Source organism: Schistocerca nitens, chromosome 3 (assembly GCF_023898315.1).
Source record: "Schistocerca nitens isolate TAMUIC-IGC-003100 chromosome 3, iqSchNite1.1, whole genome shotgun sequence".
NCBI lineage: Eukaryota > Metazoa > Arthropoda > Insecta > Orthoptera > Acrididae > Schistocerca > Schistocerca nitens.
Genome location: NC_064616.1, coordinates 859820583 through 859848121, shown reverse-complemented (window position 1 = coordinate 859848121; position 27539 = coordinate 859820583). Strand labels below are relative to the sequence as shown.

The 27539-nt window shown below is 41.6% G+C and overlaps 1 protein-coding gene across 1 annotated transcript in view; it reads right to left on the bottom strand.

The window, feature by feature from the left end:
• The window catches only part of LOC126248891 (variant-surface-glycoprotein phospholipase C-like), a 67620-nt gene extending 41532 nt beyond the window's left edge, over window positions 1–26088 (bottom strand). Inside the window, exons 1-3 of the mRNA XM_049950352.1 lie at window positions 25810–26088; window positions 15965–16135; window positions 11180–11411 (exon numbers count right to left, since the gene is read on the bottom strand). Coding sequence (XP_049806309.1) covers window positions 11180–11411; window positions 15965–16135; window positions 25810–25858 — 452 coding nt within the window. The 5' untranslated portion in view covers window positions 25859–26088. The remainder of the gene's footprint in view (window positions 1–11179; window positions 11412–15964; window positions 16136–25809) is intronic.
• Between the last annotated feature and the right edge of the window lie 1451 nt (window positions 26089–27539).

Genomic DNA, 27539 nt, shown 5'->3' with positions numbered 1-27539 from the left:
TCATTCCACTGAGCATGCTCATCTCAGTGTTAATAAATTGTTTCAGTAAAATAATGAAATATAGAAGTAATCAGGTGGAATCATATATAGATGTAAGTAAAATTTTATTACATTGAGTTTAGTAAAAACTGCATTGTGATCTGAGTGAAGAATGATAAGACACTGAGTTTTGACTTAGCTTGATGACACAAATTCATGTGAGCCAGATGCAAATGTGGATTTCCACTGTTGAGGAGAGGAGGTGCTGGTGCCCATAAAAACACAAGTCAGCCTGACATGAATTCAGACTATTGCATTGAGAAGTTTCGACTGCTGGCGGGGGAATACTAACAGTGACTTAAAAGAAAATACTGCGTAGATTGCAAGGATGGACACACCTTTGCTGCAGTCTTGTGGAAGAGTAAGTGAGCAAAGAAAGGAAGTGGAAAAATAGTACATGATGAAATTACGGATTGACGTAGGTGGGAGAAATTCTGGCAAATATCATTCTGAGACTATCTCAAATGGAGTCATGTATTTAAGCTAGTATAATATTAGAAGCATTACTAATTCTTAAAATGGATTTTGTGATGTCACACAACACCTTATCAGATAAAGTAGTGAAGGAAGTGAATTCTTTTTAGTGTTGAGAAAGTACATTTTGACTTGTGACAGCATACATAGTCTTAGATGATGACAGATAGTGAGCTAGTTTATGTCAAGTGAGACATACTCACCCTAAAGTCATGTTGGTAAGTAGAATGCTTTGACTGTTCCAGTGCTCACTGTTTCAATTTTGTGATTTTATCATCACTGACGACCATGTGGTTGCAACAGTGATGTTAATTTATTTTTGTGTCTTGTAGGGAATCAGGTTATTAATTACCAGCATAACCTAAACTATCCTAAAACTTCCTGGCAGATTAAAACTGTGTGCCGGACTGAGACTCGAACTCGGGACCTTTGCCTTTCGCGGGCAAGTGCTCTACCAACTGAGCTACCCAAGCACGACTCACGCCCCGTCCTCACAGAATTAATTCCGCCAGTACCTTGTCTCACTGCACACTCCGCTGTAGAGTGAAAATCTCATTCTCTAAACTATCCTGTCATTATAGTCTGAAGTCACATGTGGCAAAGTGTACGAATTATATGTCACACAGTATAGCAGAGCTGTGGCAACTTAGGACTTTAACTTCAGGTGTGAGTAACTTTTTCCTTTTTGTTGGTAGCGTCGTCTTGACAGGAAGGAGTTATAGTTGCACAAGTTCCGAGAATCACGATAAAAACAATTAGTAATTTGGTCCAACTGATGTATCTAATGTACGCCTATGAAGTTGAAGAACACCAGGCCTCAGCAATATATTAATGTTTTGCCAGCTTTTAAATGTTTACCAACCTCTCCCAAAGTGTTGTTGTCTTAGAACCATTCATTATCGGAATTCAAATGTTTGAGTGCAACATACTAGCAGCTGCACTGCAGGTAACATCAGACAAGGTTAAGAGGTTGAGAATGTGCGGTTGGACTTCAAAGACGCAGATCCAATAGGTAGGTCTGATGTTCAATAGTCATGCATCCCTGATAGACTACCACTTCCTGATACAGGTCAATTGTTTACAGTACGTTGTTCATTAGGGTTTGGAGATCAGATATTTTCTCTCTTTGTCAACTGATGTATTTTGTTTAAATTGGCATTGAAAAATCCCAAAGCCAATTAACATGAAATACAAGAGGAAATAGCAGAGAATGTTACCAACTTCTATTGCAGAGCTGCAATAATAACAGTTTGTTTACATCAGTGAATATTTCATTGTTTCATCATTCCAGTAATGTCCAAGCAAGTGCATTTCAGAAAAATTTAGCCTTTCAAAATCATACCAGTAAATCAGGAAATTTGAGGGGTAGTTGTATCACATAATTAATTTAAGAACTGTAATAGCAACAAGCTCTCACAACTCTGAAGTCATAATTTACATAATATATAGTCGAAGTGTGCACATATAGTTATCAGTATTTCACTATGCACTGCGTTAGTAACACTGGCCTGCAAGCCATAACTACACAAATGTGTAAATGAGGGGAATGCTATTCCTTTCATGCATTTCCCATACATTCAGAAAGTCTTTTTGTCTGTTAATATTTATTTATTCATAGTAAAGAGTCTTCTGCTCTGTCTGCCTATCTGCCCTTACTCAGCTTCCTGTAGTATGCTGATCTACCTGTGAATTGCTAAACTGTGAGATTTATTGTTAATAGTAATTGTGTCAGCTTGTGCTTATGCATCTTTACCTGGCTGGAATGTTACCAGTGAGGCCGCAAATCTAGCCACGTCAGCAGGCCTTCAAACTGAAAAGTATTCTGTGTTGAATGTACCAGGAATTCATAAGTTCTATAATTCCTTGCCATTTTCTAGACTCTTATTTTTAATACTACTTCGTTCTTCTAAAGTTAGCTATTAAATTTGGAAATTTATGTACCATAGGCAAAAATATTCAGTCTAGTCACATTTATGTGATCGCCGCCTGTGTTTGACATCAACACTCAATAACCACTCACAGATGGCACGTGGCAACACTAGCAGTGCAGGGATCATCAAACATCTATATAAAGCAGAAAACGATGCTGTTGTCGCCATAATGGGGATACGGAGCAATTTATCTGACATCCAAAAGGCTATGATCATTGGCTTTTGGGCCCAGGGTGGAAGCATTTCTGAAACAGCTAACCATATAAACTGTTTGCGTGCTGCCGTGTTTAAAGTATACCTTGGGTGGCAAAATGGTGCTATGCAAAACTGGCACTGAGGCAGCTGTGATTCACCACAGGCCATAGATGACAGAGGTGAATGACAGCTGTGGAGATGTGTATGGACAAACATATGTGCAACTGTTGAGCAGCTGACCACTCAGATGAATCAAGGGGCTATTAACAGTCTCTCCTCAATGACCGTCAGCAAACACTCCTGCGTATCGATCTATGTAGCAGATGTCAAGTTCGTGCATCCGTGCTGGCTGCTGTTTGTCATTGATGATGGTTGGAATTTGCATGCCGATACCGCAGTTGGATGTCTACTAAGTGGCGGTAGGGGGTCTTTTCAGATAAATCACGTTTTATGCTCTATCAGACAGGACATTTTGAACATTTCTTGTAACAAAGTGTTTGAAGTCACGCTGGTACGTTCTGTTGCTGTGTGTTTCCATTCCATAATTAATGTGATTTGAAGAGAAGTAATAAAATGAGCTCTAACATGGAAAGTAAGCGTTTCTGGACACATATCCACATAACATATTTTCTTTCTTTGTGTGAGAGGAATGTTTCCTGAAAGTTTGGCCATACCTTTTTGTAAAACCCTGTATATGGTACAACGCATCCCCCACATGCACAGACTCTTCCTACTCCACGACCCATGGTCCACCGCGTGCTAGCAGCATTGGGTTCATATGTTTGCCATGGATTGCTGTTCAAAGATAAGGTACGAGACCCTCACCCTCTGACAATGCAGTGGCGGCTTAGGTCTGTATCATGTGTCTGACAGAGATAGCCCTTTTCATCAGCTCTCACATGGCACTGTAGTCTCCATGAAGGAGACATTAGGGCGTCAATGGTAGTATCAGGGTACCCCATATTGTGGAGAACCCCTTCCAGGTAGTCGTGATCGATCCAATCTAACACCTGGCTGAATTCAAAAGCTGCCAAAACTCTAGGCATATGTCGAGTGCGAGCAAGAGCGATTATGTCCCGATAGCAACAGAAGGCAGTGTGGATGTTATTGGCGCCTCCCAATGAATTCTGATCATTTGCCAAGCTACCCTTTAAGCCGCACAGCCAACAGCCAGGTAAAGATCTTTGTGTCGCTGTTCAGTAACCTCAAGGGGTGGTACAGTAGTAAAGCGCTACTTGGGACCGTATCGTATCCTTCGTTGCTTGTTGGACATCACGTGTGAAGTCGAGATTTACGACCCTTCATCAAGAAGACAAAAGCGGAGTGACGTCTTTGTACTCTGTATGAAGCCCAACTATAGTCCAGAGACGCGAATCGACTATGGGGGGTTCATGAAAACCAAAGTTCCACCTGACTATCGCGAAGCTTCGACGGGAGGGGCTACCTTGCATGCTCTTCATAGTGAAGAGGATTCAACAATACAACCACAACACGAAGATGCGCCAGCGCCACCATAAAGAGGACCACTGACAAGACCTAGACCTAGGTTTGCTGTTTCTCCAAGAGAGGAAGCAATGGTGAGAGCTGCAGCTCATGCAGTGTAGTGTAAGCGATTAGCATTGCTGGCTGGCTTGCTGCGGGTCACACTTCAAACCCAACCACCAGTAATTATTTCTTATTCAGTATTTATTATTTTCGGGAGATTCTTGAAATATTTCATGTTTACATATTATGGAATATTCAATGTTTGTATAAAGAGATGCGCTCTCCGTCCAGGAGGCCAGTTCTTTTCTGGCTTTATGTTGGTGTCAGTAATAAAGATGCCTTTAGTCCCATGTGTTCTACTTCACTGACGACTCTGCCTTTGGATTCGTACTTGACTGTGGTTTCGACGTGGCAGAGGACGTGGACAGAGGAGTTTCGTTCTCCACGTGAGAAGCGCTGATGCGAATTCGCAAATACGAGTAAAATTCTGTCTTCAGATATGACAGAAAATATTAAGAAGTTTTTATCAGAAGTTAAGCCAGTAAACAGGCTGAAGCTATCTGTGCAGATATTGTGTGACTATAATGGCATAGAAACAGAGGATGACGTGTGTGACTATAATGGCATAGAAGCAGAAGACATAAATATCGATATACTAAATTTCTTTAAGAGGAATAATTGTACTGAGGGTGACCGTGCAGCGACTATTTCTTTCAATCATAGCAGGAACGTCAAAATGAAAGATATCAAAGTTGGTTAGCCGGCCAGGGTGGCCGAGCGGTTCTAGGCGCTACAGCCTGGAACCGCGCGTCGGCTACGGTCGCAGGTTCGAATCCTGCCTCGGGCATGGATGTGTGTGATGTCCTTTGGTTAGTTAGGTTTAAGTAGTCCTAAGTTCTAGGGGGCTGATGACATCAGAAGTTAAGTCCCATAGTGCTCAGAGCCATTTGAAAGTTGGTTATCGTGGGATAGAAAATCAATTAAAATCGCAGAGGAAAGACGATTAGGCCTAATGGGATACCTATATGACTCTACATAGACTATGTACTCCTCTTCTAATAGGAGGTCGCTGTTGGGGCGAAGCATCTTAAAATAGCGCAAGGAATTCCCGTTTTCCAGAAGGGGCATCGAACAGAAGCACACAATTATAGGCCAATGTCACTGACGTCGCCCAGTTGCAGGATTCTGGATTACGTTATACTCTCATGTATTACGACGTTTCTGGAATCCAAATAGTTCCTCTGTAGGAATCAAAATGAGTTGCACAAACAACGATCATGTGAAACCCAGCTCACTCCTCAACGGGGCCGACAAGGCAATAGATGCCGGCACCCATGTTAACGGCGCATTCCTTGACCCCCAGAAGGCGTTCGATACAGTTTCACAATTTCGCCCAATGAAAAAATTATACGACCGTATGGAATCTCATTTTTTTTAGTGGCTTGATGAGTTCCTAGCAAACAGGACACAGCATGTCATTCTTAAAGGAGATAAATCTTCAGACGTAAAAATAACTTTGGTCGTACCCCAAGAGAGTGACAGAGGACCATTACTTTTCACAATTTAAGACAAATATATCATAGAGTGCGCAGTCCCAAAGAAAGCGCAGCTTGTTTTCTTGACAGTTGACTAAACTGATCAGCCCGCCACTTATGTAGCTGTGTTCAGAGTGGTATCAGAAACGCCTCGTAGAAGTTCTGTGAATAAATCCTGTACTTCCTAAGTGAAACAAGTGAGAATCACTTTTCAGCTTTCTTAATGTAGTTCTGGTTCTCTACTGTGCAAGTTATACACAGAATATACGAGCAGTACTCTTTAAGTCTTGATTGCATTTTGAAAGACTGGCTTTCAATCTACCATACTGCATCCAGATGTCTTGCAAATGTGACGTGTCCTGTCATCTGTTGACTTCGCTTGAAATCATTGTTTCTGTACGAAAGAGCGCGCGTATAACGTCCCCAAAGAGTGGGTGAGTTCTCTTTAGGGTTGGTTGTTTGGTTGGTTGATTTGGGGGGAGGGGACCAAACGGCGAGGTCATCGGTCCCGTCGATTTGGGAAGGATGGGGAAGGACGTAGGCCATGCCCTTTCAAAGGAACCATCCCGGCATTTGCCTGAAGGCATTTAGGGAAATCACGGAAAAGCTAAATCAGAATGGCCGGACGCGGGTTTGAACCGTCGTCCTCCCGAATGCGAGTCCAGTGTGCTAACCACTTCGCCATGTCGCTCGGTCTCTCTTTAGGGCACAACTGCAAATTTGTACCTCTTGAGTGCGTTGTGGAGTGCGAAGGATAGGTTTCGTATCAGAATGATTTCAAAATAAGTACGAAAATCGGACAGGAAGCTCTTCTAAACTGAAGAGCTGTTCAATGAGGCCAGACAATGAATTCAAAATGGCGAAAGCAAACAAAGGTTGCCACTACTCTTGGTACGAAGGAGTCTGCTTTAAGGAAAAGACTGAAAGCTGTGAGTAGAAAAGATAGGTTTTGGCGTTTCCAGAGAGTGGGAGATTGTGGCACGAACCGTGCTCTTCATTTGAGGGCGATATTGCGTTCATTTGTGGCTTTTGCTAAATGCGTACTCTTTGGGCATGGTTTGCATACTCTTAAGCGCAGGTGAACGAAAGAGTGCGCGTTTTCCGTTTTTTGAATGTTGAAAAGTTCGATAAATGTATTACCTCTCTGCTGCTGTAGCTTTCTAAACATGTAGATATTGTGTTAATAAATATAAACCGAAAATGATTTTGTTTTCCTATTGATAATAACCCAGACATTTGCGGTTATTCCTTAACTGCGCGCTCTTAGGTATGATTACCCTACACCCATGGAAAAAAAAATCGCATCACCAAAAAGTAGTTGTGCGACATAAACGAATGTTGGTAGGCGTGTTTCTACTTCTGGAAGATGATGTTCATTCCAGTTTCGCGCCAATCGCATAAGAGCAGCGCTAGTAGCGCTTTAAATACACTCCTTAACGGTCGTGAGCATTAGTTAACTCTGAGAATGGACGTGGGGAGTTGTTCTTCGAGAATGCCTTTAAGGTGACAAAGACGCCGTTACAGCACCTCACTGAGTTTGAAAGAGGTCATGTAATATTGCTACAAGGAGCTGGATGTTTCTCCTGAGATATGCAGGAACACTTGGTGGGAATGTAGCCACTGTACATGATTGCCGCCAACGGTGCTCACGAGAACTAACGGTCGCCAGAAGACCGGGTTCCGGACGGCCACGTGGCACTACAGAGAGGGAAGACCATTGTTTACGATATATTACGTTTCCTACTTATGTAGGAAACGTAAGTTGTGAGAAAGAAATCTGTCTTAATTCATATCTCCTGAACTCATTCGCTAAATTTTCCATTAAACTAATTGCAGGCATTTCTTTGGAGATGTCCTTGAAAATCTTAACAATATGAAGGAGCTTCTGTCTCGCTGGCTAGCTTAAATTTAAACTACAGCTGAGTTCCTCAATTCTGTATCAGTGACCCATCGATGTTTTGAGAAGATTGTTTAAATGAAACCGGAATTACATACATCTCGAAGAGAATCTTATTAAAAAAAAAAGGTTCATATGGCTCTGAGCACTATGGGACTTAACTCCTGAGGTCATCAGTGCCCCAGAACTTAGAACTACTTAAACCTAACTAACCTAAGGACATCACACACAGCCATGCCCGAGGCAGGATTCGAACCTGCGACCGTAGCGGTCGCGCGGTTCCAGACTGTAGAGCCTAGAACCGCTCGGCCACCCCGGCCGGCAAAATCTAATCGTTTATCGAGGTATTATTTCGGAAAACAAATGAACATGTTATCACTAAGGACATGAAGCTTCCATTTTTATAGCGCACGCCGAATTCGGCTTTCATGTACACAGAGCAGTGTGGGACGTAATGTTCTGACGTATTGGATACGTACAGTAACGACAGCACGCATCGTTACGGCGTCTTACAGTACTTCGAAGAATGTTGGTGAAAATGCTTGCCGGCCGGAGTGGCCGTGCGGTTCTAGGCGCTTTAGTCTGGAGCCGAGCAACCGCTACGGTCGCAGGTTCGAATCCTGCCTCGGGCATGGATGTGTGTGATGTCCTTAGGTTAGTTAGGTTTAATTAGTTCTAAGTTCTAGGTGACTGATGACCTCAGAAGTTAAGTCGCATAGTGCTGAGAGCCATTTGAACCAACTATTTTTGAAAATGCTTAAGTGTCTAAACTAATTTTTTCGACATTCCAAGAAGAGATGTTTGGTGGAGAAGTCAAGAACCGCAGAATCGCAGTGAAAATGATTACTTCTGGACTGATTACAGCAAGAAGGGTAGCAGGTCAGTAGTTGTTCAGTAACAGATTCTCAGAAATAGTTATGGAAATTATTTCATATTCGTAAAACGTATTGTTTGCACACTAGATCCATGAACCTATAGAATGGACAGAGGAATGATCACACGCTGATCATAGTGAATTACGTCGTGTGGACACAGAGTGTTGTTCTCTGATGACGGAGAGAGTGTATATCGCCACTCCACGGATTGCCCCTAGTTATAATGATTAGTGGTAATATTACGCGTCCTTCCCAAGATGAGACCTGTCCAGGTAAAGGTCAGTGTTTGCCTCCCGTCGGTTCTACGGGTCTCTGATGAGGTCGTTATCGACGGTACGCTAACCCCTCATCTTCCTACGGTTTCACATGTGTAATTTGGATGTCCCCACGGATGTGTGACAGCACCAGTACCTTTTATGAACGAATTAGCGGATGGTTTTAGTTACAACCAGCGACCCATACCAGCTACGCATGGGTGTTCTAGGTATCTACAGTCGGAAGCCTTGTCTGGCGTAGGGGTAATACACTGAAGCGCCAAAGAAATTGGTATAGGCATGCGTATTCAAATACAGAGATATGTAAACAGGCAGAATACGGCGCTGCGGTTGGCAACATCTATATAAAACAACAATTGTCGGTTACTGCTGCTAGAAAGGTAGGTTATCAGGATTTAAGTGAGTTTGAACGTGGTCGCCGAGCGGGGTAGCCTTGCAGTCTAGGGCGCCTTTCCACGGTTCGCGCAGCTCCCCCCGTCGGAGGTTCGAGTCCTCCCTCGGGCATGGGTGTGCGTGTTTGTCCTTAGGATAATTTAGGTTAAGTAGTGTTTATGCTTAGGGACTGATGACCTCAGCAGTTAAGTCCTATAAGATTTCACACCCACCCCTCCCTCGAGCATGGGTGTGTGTGTTGTCCTTAGTGTAAGTTACTTTAACTTAGACTAAGTAGTGTGTAAGCCTAGGGACCGATGGCCTCAGCAGATTCCATAGGAACTTACTACAAATTTCCAAAAAAAAATTTTAATGTGGTGTTACAGCTGGCGCACGAGCGATGGGACACAGCATCTCCGAGATAGCGATGAAGTGGGCATTTTCCCGTACGATCATTTCACGAGTGTACCGTGAATATCAGTAATCCGGTAAACATCAAATGTCCGACATCGCTGCACCGGGAAAAGATCCTGCAAGAACGGGACCAACGACGACTGAAGAGAATCGTTCGACGTGACAGAAGTGCAACCCTTCCGCAAATCGTTGCAGTCTTCACTTCTGGGCCATCAACAAGTGTCAGCGTGCGAACCATTCAACGAAACATCATCGATATGGGCTTTCGGAGCCTAAGGCCCACTCGTGTACCCTTCATAATTGCACTACATAAAGCTTTACGCCTTGCCTGTGCCTGTCACCACCAACATTGGACTATTGATGACTGGAAACATGTTGCCTGGTCGGACTAGTCTAGCGGATGGATGTATACGGCTATGGAGACAACCTCATGAATCCATGGACCTGCATGTCATCGGGTGACTGTTTAAGCTGGTGGAGGCTCTGTAATGATGCGGGGCATGCGCAGTTAGAGTGATACGGAACCCCTGATATGTCTAGATACGACTCTGACAAATGGCACGGGCTCGCAACGTCGGAGGTTCGAGTCCTCCCTCGGGCATGGGTGTTTGTGTTGTCCATAGTGTAAGTTAGTTTACGTTAAATTAAGTAGTGTGTAGGCTCAGGGACCGATGACCTCAGCAGTTTGGTCCCATAAGACCTTACCACAAATTTCAAATTTTCCAGGTGGCACGTACGTAAGCATCCAGCCTCATCACCTGCATCCATTCACCTCCATTGTGGCCGCGCGGGGTTAGCCGAGCGGTCTCAGGCGCTGCAGTCATGGATTGTGCGGCTGGTCCCCGCGGAGGTTCGAGTCCTCTCTCGGGCATGGGTGTGTGTGTGTGTGTGTGTGTTTGTCCTTAGGATAGCCGGCCGGAGTGGCCGAGCGGTTCTAGGCGCTACAGTCTGAAACCGCGGGACCGCTGCGGTCGCAGGTTCGAATCCTGTCTCGGGTATGGACCCAAGGAGAGATACTGAGGATAACAATTACCAAGAAATCTATGAAGAAAGCAGACTGTGTGAAAATCAAGCCGGTTATCCTACCGCATCCACTGTAGCAGAACAAAGGCAGGACTCAGATAGTCAAACAACCTTATGTAAAAGGATTTGTCCTCAGCACAACATGACAACTTTGATTGGAAGTGGCGTAACATTACACATCAGAGGTCAACGGACCACCGACGCACATGGCTCCCATAGACCGCTACTGAATTTAAGTGCTCGCCTCGACTTAATGACTAGGAAATGAATTGTGATGCACCGACTCTTCGTTAGAAGATGATCTGAGAGAATGTGCTTCTCGAAACGTAACAGATACTCCATGGTCATTGTACTGGGAAGGTTTACTGTATCAAATAAGAAGCACAATAATATTTAACTTCCGTACACGTTGCAGTTAAGCTAACACAACTGAACGACTTATTGCTTAACATAAAGCAAAATAATTTCTGACTAATAGTTAACATACTTCATCTTATTGTATTCTGAGATTAATCATTTAATTATATCTGTTTGTCGTTGACACAAGGATAGAATTTACATGAAACCGTATAGCATCGCTCAAAGTAGCCGCAGTGGCTTCGTAACATCACTACAGGGAAAGATAGTCACTCATGCACGCACACAGAGAAGTTATGTACATTACCTGTGATCGCCCATCCAAGTAGGCCGGATTTTAATGCAGTTATCGTACAGTAATTCATCATTTTTGTTGTAGGCGGCAATCCAGAAGGGCATGCAAGCATCTCCTGGAACAGGCTTCTCTTTGGACCCCTTTTTCCAGCCGTTAGGATATTGGTCGCGAGGTAGACTGACATTCGTGCGGTAGTAGCCACTTGGGTAGTCTGAAGGATTAATGCGAACGAGTGGTGCTGGTCCTGAAATAGCATCATTTACAAAAGTGAAATTTAGTCACATTCTGTTTCATATTTCGCGTGTTATGAGGTTCTGAAACAAAAATTCATTGTGTATGTTTGTTTCCTTCTGGACTCCCTTCACTTCTACGGCGACATTGAACATTCGAAAGTAGCTTGAGCATGATATTGTTCCACGATATTACATTTTATTTGTTACTAAGAAGAGTAAAAACATGATACTGAGATTTATTTGTGGCTTTTACTGACAGTAATAGTCAATAGGGCAAGACCGTAAGAGTTCTTAACGTGTAAATAAGAGTAACATTCGCACAACTCATTTCTGAAATAAGATGGACGCATCCGTTTCTGTGACGCTGTGCTTTTACTTCTTCAGTTGTAAAAATGTCCGTGGCATTCACGTATGGTGTAACAGCCACAGAACAAAATAAATTACCCAACCTTCTGGAGCTTAATTATTTACTGCTTTCTGAAAACAAGCCATTTTATGTGTCTAAAATAAGTCTTAGCTACAATACATTCAATACTCTAAATACGCTCTACACGATTTATTCTCTTTATTTTTTCTTAATTCATATATATAGTTACTTGTCCAACTACGTCATATACGATGACCAACCTTCTTCACCCAATTCGTCCACAATTAAGAGTTTAACGGATGAACTCATACTCAAATGTGTACATATAAAATTCGAAGGAAAAGTAAATGACCTAATAATCACAAAGTAAATCTGAATTGTTAAATGATTCGACTACAAGACCAGTGAGCAGTTCACCTTTTCCATTATTTATCACTTATTCGACACAATTATTATAATGATGGAAGTTTTCCACTTGCTTTCTTGCTCCGTTTCGTGTGCCCCAAAGGCATACTGCAAAATCTTATCTATGGAAATGATTTTAATTGCAGGCCTGTCGAAATGAAATTGAAAAATATTGTTACCAATGCAAGTAAAAATTTACGAACTTACTTGCATTAGTTTTCAACAGCATTCTTTTCACTAAAACTTTGCCTAAATAATTTTGATTGTCGAGACAATATTTTTAATCAACAAATGTCAGATGGGAGACGTTTTCTGTGACTAAATTGCATTGTGCTAGCAGCTGTAGCGCCATCGATAAAAAGTAGACTACTTCTGTAACGTTGGAATTGTAAGTCATACGTTCGACTGTGATTCCTTGCAATGACAAATACACTTCTGGCATAACGTACGGCTCCCAGAACGTACAGAATGTATAAGAACCACCTCTATAATCTCTGGGGCCAAATTATTCACACCAAAGCAAGAAAAAAGCGAATAAAGATATACATTTGAAAATTCCTCAATTTCGATTTATCACTGAAAGCATATTCCACAACATTCTCAAACCAGAAATTCCCAACAACGTAAAATGTCCTCCACTTGCTTTCACATGCGAGCGCATTCACACAGTATTTAGCGTCAGCTGAAAATCTTCGTGGCACGGTTTAAGTAAAACATCAGTAGCAATTTCAAGACTAACCTGTACACTGGAACTGTAGATGATTGTCTGGTAGGCCCATAGACTCTCTTACAGACCTGGCACAGGGTGTGCTCCTGCAAACATGTAGAAGTTTGTCGTTTATGCATGTTGGGACTCCAGCATATTTCAGTCACATTGTTCGAGATTCTCTGGACGATATCTACCACGACGGATGGTTAAGAGCATTTCCATGAGCTGCACGTTCACCCAACTGCAGTCCTTCCCAACTGCAGTCCTTGGCAATATTGTCTATGAAGCCACATAAAACTGGTTTGTGTAACAGTTGTACCTAATGTTCAGACGCTTCATCAGTTTATGACGGGAGTCTGCAAAACGTTCAATACTATCTGGGGTTGTTTGAAAGGATGAGGCTGTCCATGATCCGGTGGGTGCTTCAGCTTGAGTGCGAAGCAGCAAATGGATGTTTTGAACATTTATTGTGAGTTTCTCACTAGAGAGCATTGCAAAATGTCCCTTCGCTGACAACTCAAAGAGCAAGTCGTTCCAGATATATGTTTATATTAACTTTCTTCTAGTTTGATGTAAATGATCCGCACCCAATGCTTATAAACATATTTCTGTTGTAATGCGTATGTTTGACTCTGTAGTGTGGTGTGGATGAAAAGTGCGTGGTGGAACGGATCAGGATATGAATTTTCGTCAGTCGTGGTCTACGGTCTACTTTTTGAGCCATCCATGTGCGTCCCACGGACCTACGTCGATTTTCAAACCGTCAGTCCTACCATTCTCCCAGATGCGCAATGTAGTCTCTGCGGAAATTCGAAAAAACATCTGAGAAATATAGGTAGACTCAAGCTTCGGGTCGTTCCTTAATGAGTGATAGAATGATTCGGACGCTAGGCAGCTGCTTCCGAGGGGAATAGCTGCGTGTTCGTATCTTGGTCTCGTACATAGCTCTAGTCGCTCAAGATGGTTCAACAAATCTTGGTTTTCTTAAATTTGCACTAATACGAAAAAATTTAGTTTCTCACTATTTCAGCGCAAGAGATGAGATGGTTTACCCTTTAACATCATCATCATCATCACGTTTCTAGAGATGTTAGGGGTTCATCCAGGATACTTTTGTTTTTTACATACTCCTTCGTTCAACAAAAGACTAGTCACAAAGGAGATAATAGAGTGTAAACGTTGTACACCGAGATTTTCATTAAAAAGATGTAAGATAGTCACTAACAAAAATGTGATAGCTAAATCTCGTACAAAGAGTTTCCTTACATTTTGAGAAACAGCTTTTAACAAATCTGTCATCTGACTTACCGCTTAAAATTTTCCTTCAAGTATTCTTTTTGACTCCGAACTGCTTGAACGATGATAGCGAAGGTTGAAAAAAATGTATTTGACGAATACGATGTGTAGTTTGAAGCAACGATGGTTTAGGTAAATTAAGTTTCCAGTAATCATCACAAAGGCAGTTCGGGTAGTTACATACAGGTACTGTGACACTTTCAATGCAAGACTCATTGCAGGGCGTTCGCAGAAAGTTTATGTCTCTAAAATACTAATTTTTTATAAAAAAAAAATAGCATCACGTCGAGACAAAGTCGTCAACCAGGACTCAGATAAATCTTTTCCTGTCAAGCACGTACTTTCGTTGTGATACTGTAATATCAAGAGGAGGAAATTTGGCGATTTGTGATATGCAAGCAATATCATTTTCTCACGCTATTCGTCTACGAGAGAATGGATAATGTCAAGGAACAGGTACTTACAAGGGAACCTCCCCATCGCACCCCGTCAGATTTAGTTATAAGTTGGCACAGAGGATAGGCCTTGAAAAATTGAACACAGATCAATCGAGAAAACAGGAAGGAGTTGTGTGGAACTATGAAAAAAAAAAGCAAAATATACAAACTGAGTAGTCCATGAGCAAGATAGGCAACATCAAGGAGAACGTGAGCTCAGGAGCGCCGTGGTCCTGTCGTTAGCGTGAGCAGCTGTGGAACGAGAGGCCCTTGGTTCAAGTCTTCCCTCGAGTGAAAAGTTTACTTTCTTTATTTTGCCGGCACGGTAACTCAGCGTGTTCGGTCAGCGGGTTAGCTGCCCTCTGTTATAAAAAAAACTGAGTTAATGGATCAACAACGAACTGAAACGGGTGTCTTGCGACGTCCGCACCGAGCAGATGAAACGAACGAAAACGAACAAAAATGAAATTACAAAAAAAGAAAAAGGTGAAAAAGGCTAATTTTTTATTTTCAGACAATTATTATCTGTCCGTGCGTCCGTCCGATGCGATCACTTTTTTGGGAGTGATTATCACATCCACAAGAAAACCTAAATAGGGCAAGGTAGAAGAATCTTTTTACCCATTCGCCAAGTGTACAAGTTAGATGGGTCGACAACATATTCCTGTCATGTGACGCACATGCCGTCACCAGTGTCGTATAGAATATATCAGACGTGTTTACCTGTGGAGGAATCGGTTGACCTATGACCTTGCGATCAAATGTTTTCGGTTCCCATTGGCGAGGCAAGTCCTTTCGTCTACTAATCGCACGGTTTTGCGGTGCGGTTGCAAAACACAGACACTAAACTTATTACAGTGAACAGAGGCGTCAATGAACGAACGGACGGACGGACTTTGCGAAAATAAAGAAAGTACACTTTTCACTCGAGGGAAGACTTGAACCAAGGACTTCTCATTACACAGCTGCTCACGCTAACCACGGGACCACGGCACTCCTGAAGGGAGACTAACCTTGATGTTGCCTATCTTACGCATGGACTACTCAGTTTGTATATTTTGTTTATTTTTTTCATAGTTCCACACAACTTCTTCCTGTTTTCTCGATTGATCTATGTTCAGTTTTTCAAGGCCTATCCACTGTGCCAACTTATAACTAAATCTGAGGGGGGTGCGATGGGGAAGTTCCCTTGTTAGAAACATTCATTACGATATGACAACGAAAAGGGAAACTCGAGGTAACTCCCGACACGTGTTGCTGCTGACTCTGTGTGTGTGTGTGTGTGTGTGTGTGTGTGTGTGTGTGTGTGTGTGTGTGTGTCAGTGTCAGCTAGTAGTGGTGGAGCGATACCTTCGCTGGCCTTCGGTGGTGGAGAAACGGTGAAGAGTCCCAGCCATTCAGCGTCCGGCATAGGCTCCCACACCATCTCCAGCTGGCGCTGAATTACATTCGGACCCTCCCCATCGAGCGGTGTCTTCAGCGATGATACGGTCAGCGCCACGTTAGAGTGTGCAGAATCGCCTGAAAAGATTGAAAAACATTCAGACTTTCATTCGAATTATCATATCAGCATAAAATGCTGCGCGAGAGGAGAATGAACACGCTGAAATTTGTTTAAGAGTTCCAAGAAAGTGTGCTAAATAAAATGATGAAGGAAGTTTATAGCTTAAAGGCTTTTTGCTATCGAGGACATTACATTAGGAGCAGAGTCTTAGTTGGGCAAGAATGCAGCACAAACTTGACAAATACCATTTTGCAGGTAGTGGCCAATGAAGGGACAGTTTGATAGGACTCAGTTTGATGGACCAAGGAATAGTCAATCTGATAATGGAGAGAAGTTTGAGGGGGGGTAGGGGTTAATTTGACAATGGAGAGAGGTTTGAGGGGGCGGGGGTTAAAATTCGAGAGGGAGACTTAGAGATGAATATAGCAAGCTGGTTCAAATGGATGTAGGTTTCAGTAGTTACATAGAGATGAAGAGACTTGTACATAACAGTCGACCATGAAGAGCCGTAACAAACCAGTCTTTGGACTGGAGATCACAACAGTAACAAAAATTACTGGATATTAACGGCAATATAAAGACCTTTCCTTATTCAGAATGAAATTTTCACTCTGCAGCGGTGTGTGCGCTGATATGAAACTTCCTGGCAAACTGAAACGGTGTGCCGGGCCGAAACTCGAACTCGAGACATCCGTTGTAGTTCGTTGTTTATCTCTTCATTCACTTTTCTTTTCTTTTTTTTTTTTTTTTTTTTTTGTTTGTTACAGAGAGCAACCAGCTCTCTGACCGAACACTCTGAGCTACCGTGCCGGCACCATCTAAGCTACCCAAGTACGACTCATGCCCCCTCCTCACAGCTTTATTTCCGCCAGTACCTCGTCTCCTACCTTCCAAACTTCACAGAAGCTCTCCTGCGAGTTCGAGTCTCGGTCCGGCACACAGTTTTAATCTGCCAGGAAGTTTCACCTTTCCTTATTGATTGCAGATATTTAAGTCAATACCTTCAGCTCATAATATCCTCCAGGTGGGAGGGGGGGGGGGGGGGCGGCTTGGAGTGATACTGATAAGGATGGTTTTACGCTGAAATGTCTCGACCAGAACCAAAATCTAGTTTCCCATGTAATTAGCAGTTTCTTTAATCATAAGTCGTCGGATGGCAAGGGGATACTGTTTTCAATTGAAGTATGCCAATGTGGATATTCACCAGCCTTTGAGCAAATAATGCCCTATTAAAGTTCGGATAGATGGGTAAATATCAGACACCATTCGTGTTTGGCAAGGGTAAGATGATGATCTTTTCTTAGAAGCAGAATAATAATGGTTTTAATATTTTGTGTTAGCGTAACATAGTACGCAAACTGGTGATTAACGTTTCTAATGCAGAACGGCGAAAGTCTGTTTAGCGCTAATCAGACGAGAGTGCATATCAACATATACAGTTTGTTTCAAAGTCTTTGAATCAAATGTCTAGGAGTGACGGAACACATCATAAGGAACTATTTTGTTAGTAACAAAATGTTTGCTGACGCTTCACGGTGACGCTAGGTGTATTTTTATTGAAGTCACCCCCTAGGACTGCAAGATATCACCGAACTAGCGGTGTCTGCATACCAAGTGTGCTTTATCTGCATACTATCTACCCCACAAATTGGTAGAATGATTTTCAACAAGAAAACCTTAAGAATGAGTGCAAGTAGAGAACGATATTTTAGAAGTGAATCAGTAACATTAATTTTAAATGTGTATATAATTTTAATTTTATATATGTATATTAAGGCGAGACGGCCAGTGATCTCTTCGCTGCAGATGCACACCAGACTCGAACTCTTACGGCAATCGGCGGAATGTCGCGAATAATGAGGTTAATGGGCAAGGGGCACTACATTAGTTGTGTGTAGATGTATTGAGAATATGGGTCTGACGTGAGGCGTGCTAGGGAGGTCCGCGCAGTTGTGATGACACATGTGTCCAGATGGCTTAGTGGTAAGAGCATCTACCTAGTAAGAGACCCGGGTACCAAACCCGGTCCAGCACAAATTTTCAGCCGGCCGCTGTGGCCGAGTGGTTCCAGGCGCGTCAGTCCGGAACCGCACTGCTGCTACTGTCGCAAGTTCGAATCCTGCCTCGGGCATGGATGTGTATGATGTCCTTGGGTTAGTTAGGTTTAAGCAGCTCTGAGTCTAGGGGTCTGATGACCTCCGATGTTAAGTCCCATAGTGCTTAGAGCCATCTGAACCATTTGAACAAATTTTCAACTTTGTCCGTCGATTTCAGCCAGTGCACGCTTCAGCCAACGTCTGTAATCCTTTTGTGTGTTAACTTTTAATTTTGCTCGGCCTACGCGCCTTCACGAGGAGCAGAAGACTGGATTATAGGCAACACGCATTGCATACGCACGCCACATAGCGCCTAAGACCTGACGCCTCTCACTAAGCCGTCAACAAACATTTTGTCTCCAGCAAAAGTTGTTCCCTGCGATGTGATCTATCACCCCTGGACGTTTGACGCTAAGACTTTAAAATACCTTTTATATTCCGCAAATCACTATACAGTGCATGATGGAAATTACATCGTAAAAAGGCGATTTTCTGTCCAATTGCATTACCGTATTGAGCGAAGGAAAGTCGACTGTCTAAACGCCTCCTTTTTACGTGCCTTAATCTTGCTTATATTATCCCTCTATGCACGAGCTCGACAAATTTGTAACGCTTACCATAGATTGTTCAATCTGCATAGCGAGAAGCATTTTCCCGGAGTCGCCGTGCTGGCAGATTCGTAATGCTTCAGACTGAAAGTATGAGAAGTTACGCTGCACTTGAGATTTTCTTCAACTACTTGAACAGTTGTATCTTGGAAGTTATGTGTAGCTTGGACGCGTGTATTTCACCTGTTGATATTTGTTATTACTGATCTTGAAAAACATAGGTTATCAACTTTAAATAGGAGGTAATTTCGAGGTATAAATAGGTAAAAAAATTATTTTGGGACATTATTCCTAGAATTTATGAGCGTATTTTTAAACGTTACAAATTTTTCACCTTAGGTAGTATAGTATTCTTTAGGTAGTATATCCTGCAGTATTTTATGGAAAGAAGAGAAGTGTTATCGCTCGTGAGACTGGCGGAGAGAGAGACGACTGTTACATGAGTCTCTCCTCTAGCAGTACCACTAAGTAATGTGAACCGACGGGATAATAAGACCAAAGAAAGGCTTGAATTTGACTGTCCATCAATTATTCTTCCCTACAATGAGTTTATGGGAGGTGTTGATCTTTTAGATTCACTAATTGTATTATACAGAATTTACTTCAAATCGAAGAAGTACTACTATCAGCTATTTTTTCATTTTCTTGATATGATGGCAGTAAATCCACGGCTACTGCATAGAAGAGACTGTGACTCTCTTGGTGTACCCAAAAATAAGCAGAGGCCACCTCGCCAGTTCAAAGCTGAAGTAGCTGATGCCCTGCGCAAAATGAACAAAGGTGTACATGGGAGAAGTGTAGATACTGTATATGCAGAGTAGTAGAAGATAGGGAATGCATCAAAGCCAGTTACCCAAAAGGTTGTTATTCAGGACAATGTTTGACATAGGCCAGTTATGTCTGCGAAGAGAGGTAGATGCAAGATGCCAAAACTACAAAGGATGTCCATCAGTTATCTGCCAGACGTGCAATGTTAATTTGTGTACAGAGGTAAAAGCTAACTGTTCTCTGTACTTTCACAAAGAATAAAAGCTATGATGGTCAAAAGTTTCAAATTGTTGAATATTTTCATATGCCAGAAAAGTATATTTGTCATTATTCACAGGCCAGAATTTAATTTACCTTTTGCCTTTAAGATGCCTAACGTAACAAATATGTGACGCTACAAAATATAGCATATAAACTAGACATAATATATTTTTATCGGTATTGGTTTATTGTGAACCTCAAGTGACACAAGTATAGCATTTAGAATTTTTTGTCTTAATTGCTTCATAATTCTGTCCATAGAGGGTGATCCTTGCGTGAGAATTACAATGGTGACATTAAATTGTCGACCAGTCTTCATCTAATAAAGATCCTCTAAATTTACCTAAGTTTCACGAGAGCGATGTCGCATTTTTTCCTGAGATTCCCATTCAAGTACTTTCATATGTGCTATATAGACCTGCTACGATTCTTGCAGCACGACTGTCAATTCTTTCGATGTCTTGTGCCACACGTAAAACATAAGTGCTACAATTCTCTGGAATTAGTCGTACTTACGATCGTATACGAGTTCCTCTATAAGTGCACACCACATTTCCAAAACCCCTCCAGATATCAAAGTCTTCTATTCATCTCCTCTACTTAATATTTTACATCTTTCTCCCACTTCATATTGCTTCTTAGTATAATCTCTGTATATTTAAACGCTGTGATTTGTCCAAGATTTTACCACTAATCTAGTAATCGGGCGTTATTGGGTTATTTATCTTTATTATGGACGTACTCTTACGTTTAACCACCGGCCATGATAGCCATCCGTCTAAAAGCGCCGGCCTCGGATCTGATCCGCCCGGCCGGAGGTTCGGCGTGCCGGCCAACCTGGGTGTGATTTTTAGGCGGTTTACCACATTCCACTACGTGAATACCCGGCTGGTACCAGAGACCAGCCTCAGTTACACCATTCGCTAACATTTCGAAAACTTTCGCTCACTGTTGCACGAATAACACTACTCGCAGACAGCTGTCATCCGGCCACGCCTTAAACTAACAATGCCAAATCCTTTAGCAGCCATGCAGACCCTGCTCCAATGTCTTTCAAAGGCACAAGAAAAAGAAGAAGAAGAAGCAAAAGAAGATACTCATACATTTACCCCTATTTGTGGAAAGCAGCCATTCATTACACATTGTGGAAATTTATGCAAGCTTTCCTACGTTTCCTTATGATCATCACCGAGCGAGGTGGCGCAATGGGTTGCACGCTGGACTCGCATTCGGAAGGACAACGATTCAAATCCGCGTCCGGCCATCCAGATTTAGGTTTTCTGCGATTTTCCTAAATCGCAACAGGCAAATGCCAGTATGTTCCTTGGAAAGGACATGGCTGATTTTCTCCACCATCCTCGAAATATTTCGACTATGTCCTCCGTCTCTAATGACTTTCACATCGACGTGACATTTAAACTTTATCTTCATTTATTAGCCGGCCGGTGTGGCCGTGCGGTTCTAGGCGCTTCAGTCTGGAACCGCGTGACCGCTACGGTCGCAGGTTCGAATCCTGCATCGGGCATGGATGTGTGTGATGTCCTTAGGTTAGTTAGGTTCAAGTAGTTCTAAGTTCTAGGGGACTGATGACCACAGATGTTAAGTCCCATAGTGCTCAGAGCCATTTTTTTCATTTATTATGATCATCCAACAACGATACTTTAATGTAGACAACAGTGCCGTCAGCGAGCACTCTAATGGTTCTGTATATCCTACCTGATAAAACATTTATATATACTGAGACTATTAACGGTCCTATTTCGCTGCCTTGGGACACATGCGATCTTCCTTTCGTTTCTGTAGAACATTCGAAGGTCAGTAAAACGTATTGGGCTCTATTACTTCCATAGTTCACATTGTAGCCCGAATTTAATAGGTTTAGGATAATTTTCGTAGTGATTTAGCTATTTTGATTCTGCCCAATAGATCATTAACGTCATGACGAATTTCTCATTTACTTTAGTTGAGCCAAAAAAACCAACAGACAAGTAATCGATTTCGTAGTTGAGTAAACAAAGAATTGTGGTTCCTAATCTCTCCTAGTTTCATATAGTTTGCAGGTCAACTCTTTATGTACTTTACTTAATCTTCACCTATTATTCTTCAAGTATCCAAGGATTTTCTGTACAACGCAGCCAGCATTAGCAGTCGGGCGGGCATAAGATATGTATGAATATTATTTGTATCATACAATGTGATCATCATGAGAACCCACAGGGCACTACAAAATCGAAGGACTTACAGACTTTCAAAATGAAAGTTACGAACCCGCGACCCTTTCGTTATTGGCAACTCTACTAAGCGAGCAGATACATCTGAGCAGGCCGATATATTTTTACTTCCGTCGACTCTGGTCCGCTACAAGCCTTTCTAGTTCACGACTTGCATTCCAGGTATCTGTAAGTGTAACTGTTTTTGGAAAGGGTACTGTGTTAGCTGACCATAAACTAAAGTGTCGTGCTTAATTTTCTGAGAAAGAATGCCTGCATATAGCACACTAACTTAAATTATCTCCTTCACGGTCGCCGACATCTACGTCCCTTCGGATTAGCATCAACAGTGTAGTGTCTCCATGAAACACTGTGCAGAATTTTGGAAATCTACCTTTGCGATCAGCAACTCTATCCAATTTCTTCCTTCATCAGTTTCTAAAATGACTACCACAGAGTCGAGAGGCAGCGCACAAGCAGCTGGTTGATAATACATGAAAATCTGTTAACGTAAATACCGTACGCCGTACGGTATTAATCTTATCCAGAATCTTCCAACCAACGAAGTGTATTCATTATTCTGCTGTGGAGCAGCAACTAACTCGTTTTGGCAGCCATGATTTGAATAGCAAAGAGAAAATACTATACCACCACAGCCAAACTAAACTTACGTGAATAATATTAGCAGAGCGTAGAAGGACACTATAAGAATTGTAATTGATATTAGTTCTGCAACATACTGCAGAGACTTCTTCAGTAAACTTGGTATTTTGACGACTGTTTCGCAATATGATAATCATTAATATTTTTCGTTGTTATTCTTTCTTTATTTCTTAAAAACATAGTACTAGGCGTGAATATAATACCAGGACCAAAAACTGTTTTTTAAAAGTCTTCAAAGGTTTGACATTTTTATAGATCGAAGTCAGATGTTTGGATACTGCCTGCAAAGTGCATGAAATATCTTTCGAGAAATGTAGTCGGGTTCAACACCGAAGTAGTGAACTTCCTGTTGTAGAATGTAGAATGAAGTTTATTCGTCTCATAAAACAGTTACAAATCAAAGATTTTTGTACTGGGGACACCTCAAATTACTTTAAAAAATAAGGGTATAATAATTACCATATTTAAGCAGGCATTTCTGAATTTTTAGACTTGAACTTTTAACGATAACGTATATAACACTTTTGCAGCTTGCAGTACAATTTATACAGTATATTAACAATTTGTAATACAATACATAATCTTTATTGTTTCTTTTCTTTTAAAATTGCTAAACTGTCCTGCACGAATTCTTCAATTGGATAATAACATTTTTCCACTAGTGTGTCAAATAACAATCCCTTTAGTGCGTCCAACTCGATATTTAACAATGTATGTTATTTAATTTAGTGTAAATTTTTAACCCTGTATACAATGGTGTTTGAGCGTAAAGTTTTAAATTATGTCTGTGACGAGTACTGTAATTGTGGTTGAAATGAAAGTTGTCAAGTGAGATTTGATTTTTGTATATGAAAATAAAAATTTCATAAATGTACAGTGAAGTAATAGTTAGTATTTTCAATTTTTTTAATAATGGGCGACATGGTGTTCTCTTATGGACTAAACACATGTTTCTTGTGATTCTCTTTTGAAGTGTAAGTACTCTCGGGCTGTTCGTAGAGCTTCCCAGAAAGACTTCCACTCCACTGAAGAATATCTTCACAGAATCTCTTAAAACCTAGTGTTTCAGGTTGTAATACAATTAAAATTAGCATTATAATACGATAATCGTTCTTAAAGTTACTTATTGCATTACATTTAAATTGAATGTACCTCCATGACTTCTTTCCGCCTGTCAGGGTCCTCTCTCAGCGGGACACAAAGAATGGGACACATGTAATATAAAGGTCTATTTTCATATGTTATAAGCTGGTTCAGCCACTTGCTTCAGTTCTCCACATAACAGGTAAAGAAACCAAGGTAAATTCATTTTAATCCAACATAGTTCACATTTATAAATGAAAACACATGCCACGAAAGTCCTATATTTTTTTCCCAGACTTCGATCAATAACTTTATTGTGAATCTTGGAATTTTCCAGGAGATGTTGTTCGCCAGTGCAATCGGTAATCGTTTCTTGTCACACACGAAATTTTATCTGTGAATCTGGAAATTTGCCAAGCAACTTCAAGTAAGCCGTCAAAGATCGACATGGCAGTCACACGAAGATGTTTGGCAAGTCTCTAGATGAAAAAATAACGACCACCTGCACTACTGAAACATCATCAAGTGAACAACGCCATTGTCAGATAACTGGCTGTCATAGTCAAAGACGACAGTATGTTTATGAATAAGTTTGGCAGAGATATAACAGCTGAAACATGTGTTGTAAATTCGCCTAGAGCGTAAGTTAGTTCTGATAACTTAACCGTAGCTAAAGTAAATATCAAAAGTAAGCAATGAATTATTGTGAAGGAAGGGTTATTGCACGTAAGGAGAAAAATCGCATTTTACGTCAAATCTGCCACAATTAAAGTAAAAATTAGTAGAGTTGTAAAATTACCATCGAGTGTCACAAGTAAGCGTAGACTACAGTAGTTCTCCTAGTACCTTTCGTCAGTAACGATTGTAATCGTATAACCTGTACGTTAGGTGTGTTACATACCTATTGGGCGTTACAGGATTACGATTACTTTGTTTGTGTCTTACTAGATTCCTCTAGAAGGCAAAAGCGGTGGACCATCTAGAAACTGAGCGGGGAGACAGTAAGGGCCGCATAACCCACTTATTCATAGTTATCCTCCTGTCTGTTACTTGAAAATAAACAGTATTTAATAGCAAAATTGAAATTGTCAACATTTTATTCGGATTTTATTCGAAAATTATTGATCTGTAACGTGCAACAGATGGAGATTCTAGTAAAACTAGGGAACAATACAGTTTATCACATTGAGCTAGAAAACAAAATTTTCTCAAAAAAGACAACATTAAAAAATCAACAGCAAAATAAAAAATATCAGACATGGCGTCAACATTTCGTCGAGCTTATGTAAAACGTGTTTCTTTTTTTCATAAACAATTTTCGTACTTATCAACAAGAGCAGAAAACTTGCATTTGACCATGATAAAGAACGTTTTATCGAGTACAAAAAAAAACAACAATAATATAGATGTTTTTATGTTTGTGCGTTTAAACTGTACTTGCATCAGAAGTAATTGGTTTGGTTACATAAAAGCTAAGAAGTTATGCGATTCACCAGTTTTTATTACTTATAAAATACAATTTATATTTCGTAAGGATATAAAATACACAATAGACTAAAACTGAACGATTATTTGCAAACAAACAGAAAGCAAAGAGAAGTCGTCAGCTCCCAGTGTCTCTCTCACACATTCATTTATGTTTCTTTCCCTACCAACGCCACCAGTAGTACAGTAATCGTATCATTTGCTACGCCGTTTATATATACAAAATAATAAAATAATTATTGATGTCAGTACCTTTGAAGGTTTTTGGGGTGATACCTTTCTATGACAGTAGTATCAAACTTCTGCAAAGATAACTGGTACGAACAACTATTACAAAATATGTACAAGTGAGCGAGATAGAATAAGAATTACACATTTAAAATTTTTCCGTTGATGGCTCGTGTTTAGGTAACGCGTATCAGGCGAATCACTAATGTCATATCGCTTAACGCAGCAACGCGCGCCAGTCAGAAATTTCATCCTAAAAAGCAAGCTGCGAATAGAGCGCGGGACTTACTGTGAGCGAGGACAGCGGAGAGCTGCAGCAGCAGGAGCAGCAGCAGCATGGTTGCAGCTCGGCCCACGGATCGCGGCGAAATGGCGGCGCTGGCCGCTGCGCTCCATATGTACCTACTCCGTCCCCGCTGCCCTTCAATTGAATAATGACACCCAATTGCACTTCCCGTCTGCACCCTCCAGCTGGCGATTGGATAATGCTTCAATCTGGCGCTATCAACGCTCGTTGGCAGAACCGTCGAGAAGCTCCTGCAGACTCCCTCGCCGACGTGCACTCGACTCTGAGGTCACCTTCAGTGCCGGATAGGTCACTTAACAGTTGCCAAATGCCACGGGCCCTGCGCATTAGGGGCCCCCGGCCCCGAGCTTGGGCTTCAACAAATATATCAAGTTAGATACGAATGGTATTCTTCCTGCCGTCCAGCGGAAAGACGGTGGCGTCCAAATCTACAATGAGTAACAACGAATTCAACTCAAATCTGAAAGTGAGCGTTAGCCACAGCTTACATCATGTGTCGTAAGATGACTACACCGCAAAAATTACTAGGATATTTCCAAACGTTGTCCGAGCTAGTTGTAATAACCGATCAAGTACGCGGGGCGTTCAATAAGTAATGCAACGCATTTTTTCTCGGCCAATTTCGGTTGAAAAAACTACGGAATTTGTTGTGGGACATTGTAGGATATTCCCAATTCAGCGCCTACAGTTTCATGAAATTCCGATAGGTGATGCCGCTACACGAAGCCTTCAAAATGGCGTGTGTAAAGGCGCGTTTACACTGAGTTCGCGACATTGTTCACAACATTGTTCGCAACATTGTTCGTGGCTAGTAATGGACTACCGATGTTCGCAACTTGTTGCCAACATGTTCGCAACACAAAATCAGTGTTCCACAGCTGTGTCGGTAGAGATCAAAGAAACATTGTTCGTGGCCTGCTACCACTAAATTCCGCTACGCAGCGTTAGTGTTCGTTTGCTCTTAGCGAGCCTGTATACAGAGAGAGTGGCCATAGGTGAAGTTGCCCGTGATTGGTTGATTACCTTTGGCGCCATTTTTCTACCAAATGTCTCTCGCGCTTCCTATGTTCGCCATGCTTTTGAGTTGAATTGAAGTTCAGAGGACTTTTGGAAACGATTAAAAAGTATTTGAATTATTGAGAGACTTGTTATGCGTTGTGTATGCATGTTCGATTTAGTTGTATATCGTTTTTAGTACGTAATTAGCGTTTGCGATCTTAAATACGACTTGAAATAATGAAGCGTTTTGTGATGAAGTCGTTCTGCAGACGTTCGTAAACGATGCCAGGTTGTGCTGCATTTGGTTGTCCCAAAAGAGGCGAAGGTGGATTTCGCATGTTAGCGTTTCCACGCAATGAAGAAAGACGAAAGCAGCGGGCAGTCGCAGTCAACAGGGCTGACAAAAATCAAACAGGATCCTTTCTTAATGGTATATATTATCCGAAATATCTATTTAGTTACGCATATAAAAATGTTTGGTTCATCACTTTGCTCAGAGAACTCTGATTTTAAGGTGTCAGTTTTTTTAAAATATTTTTAGTCACGCAAAACAGGTAGGTCTATTACAATTTACTGCATTTTTAAGCTCTTATTTCTTCAACAGCTCGTGCATACTGGTAGCATCACAAGCTTTTCTGAAGCCAGTATCTGACAGTCCTTGCTAGAAACGAAAAGTTGTGCCATGCTCATTCGACTTTATACCGCCAAACTTC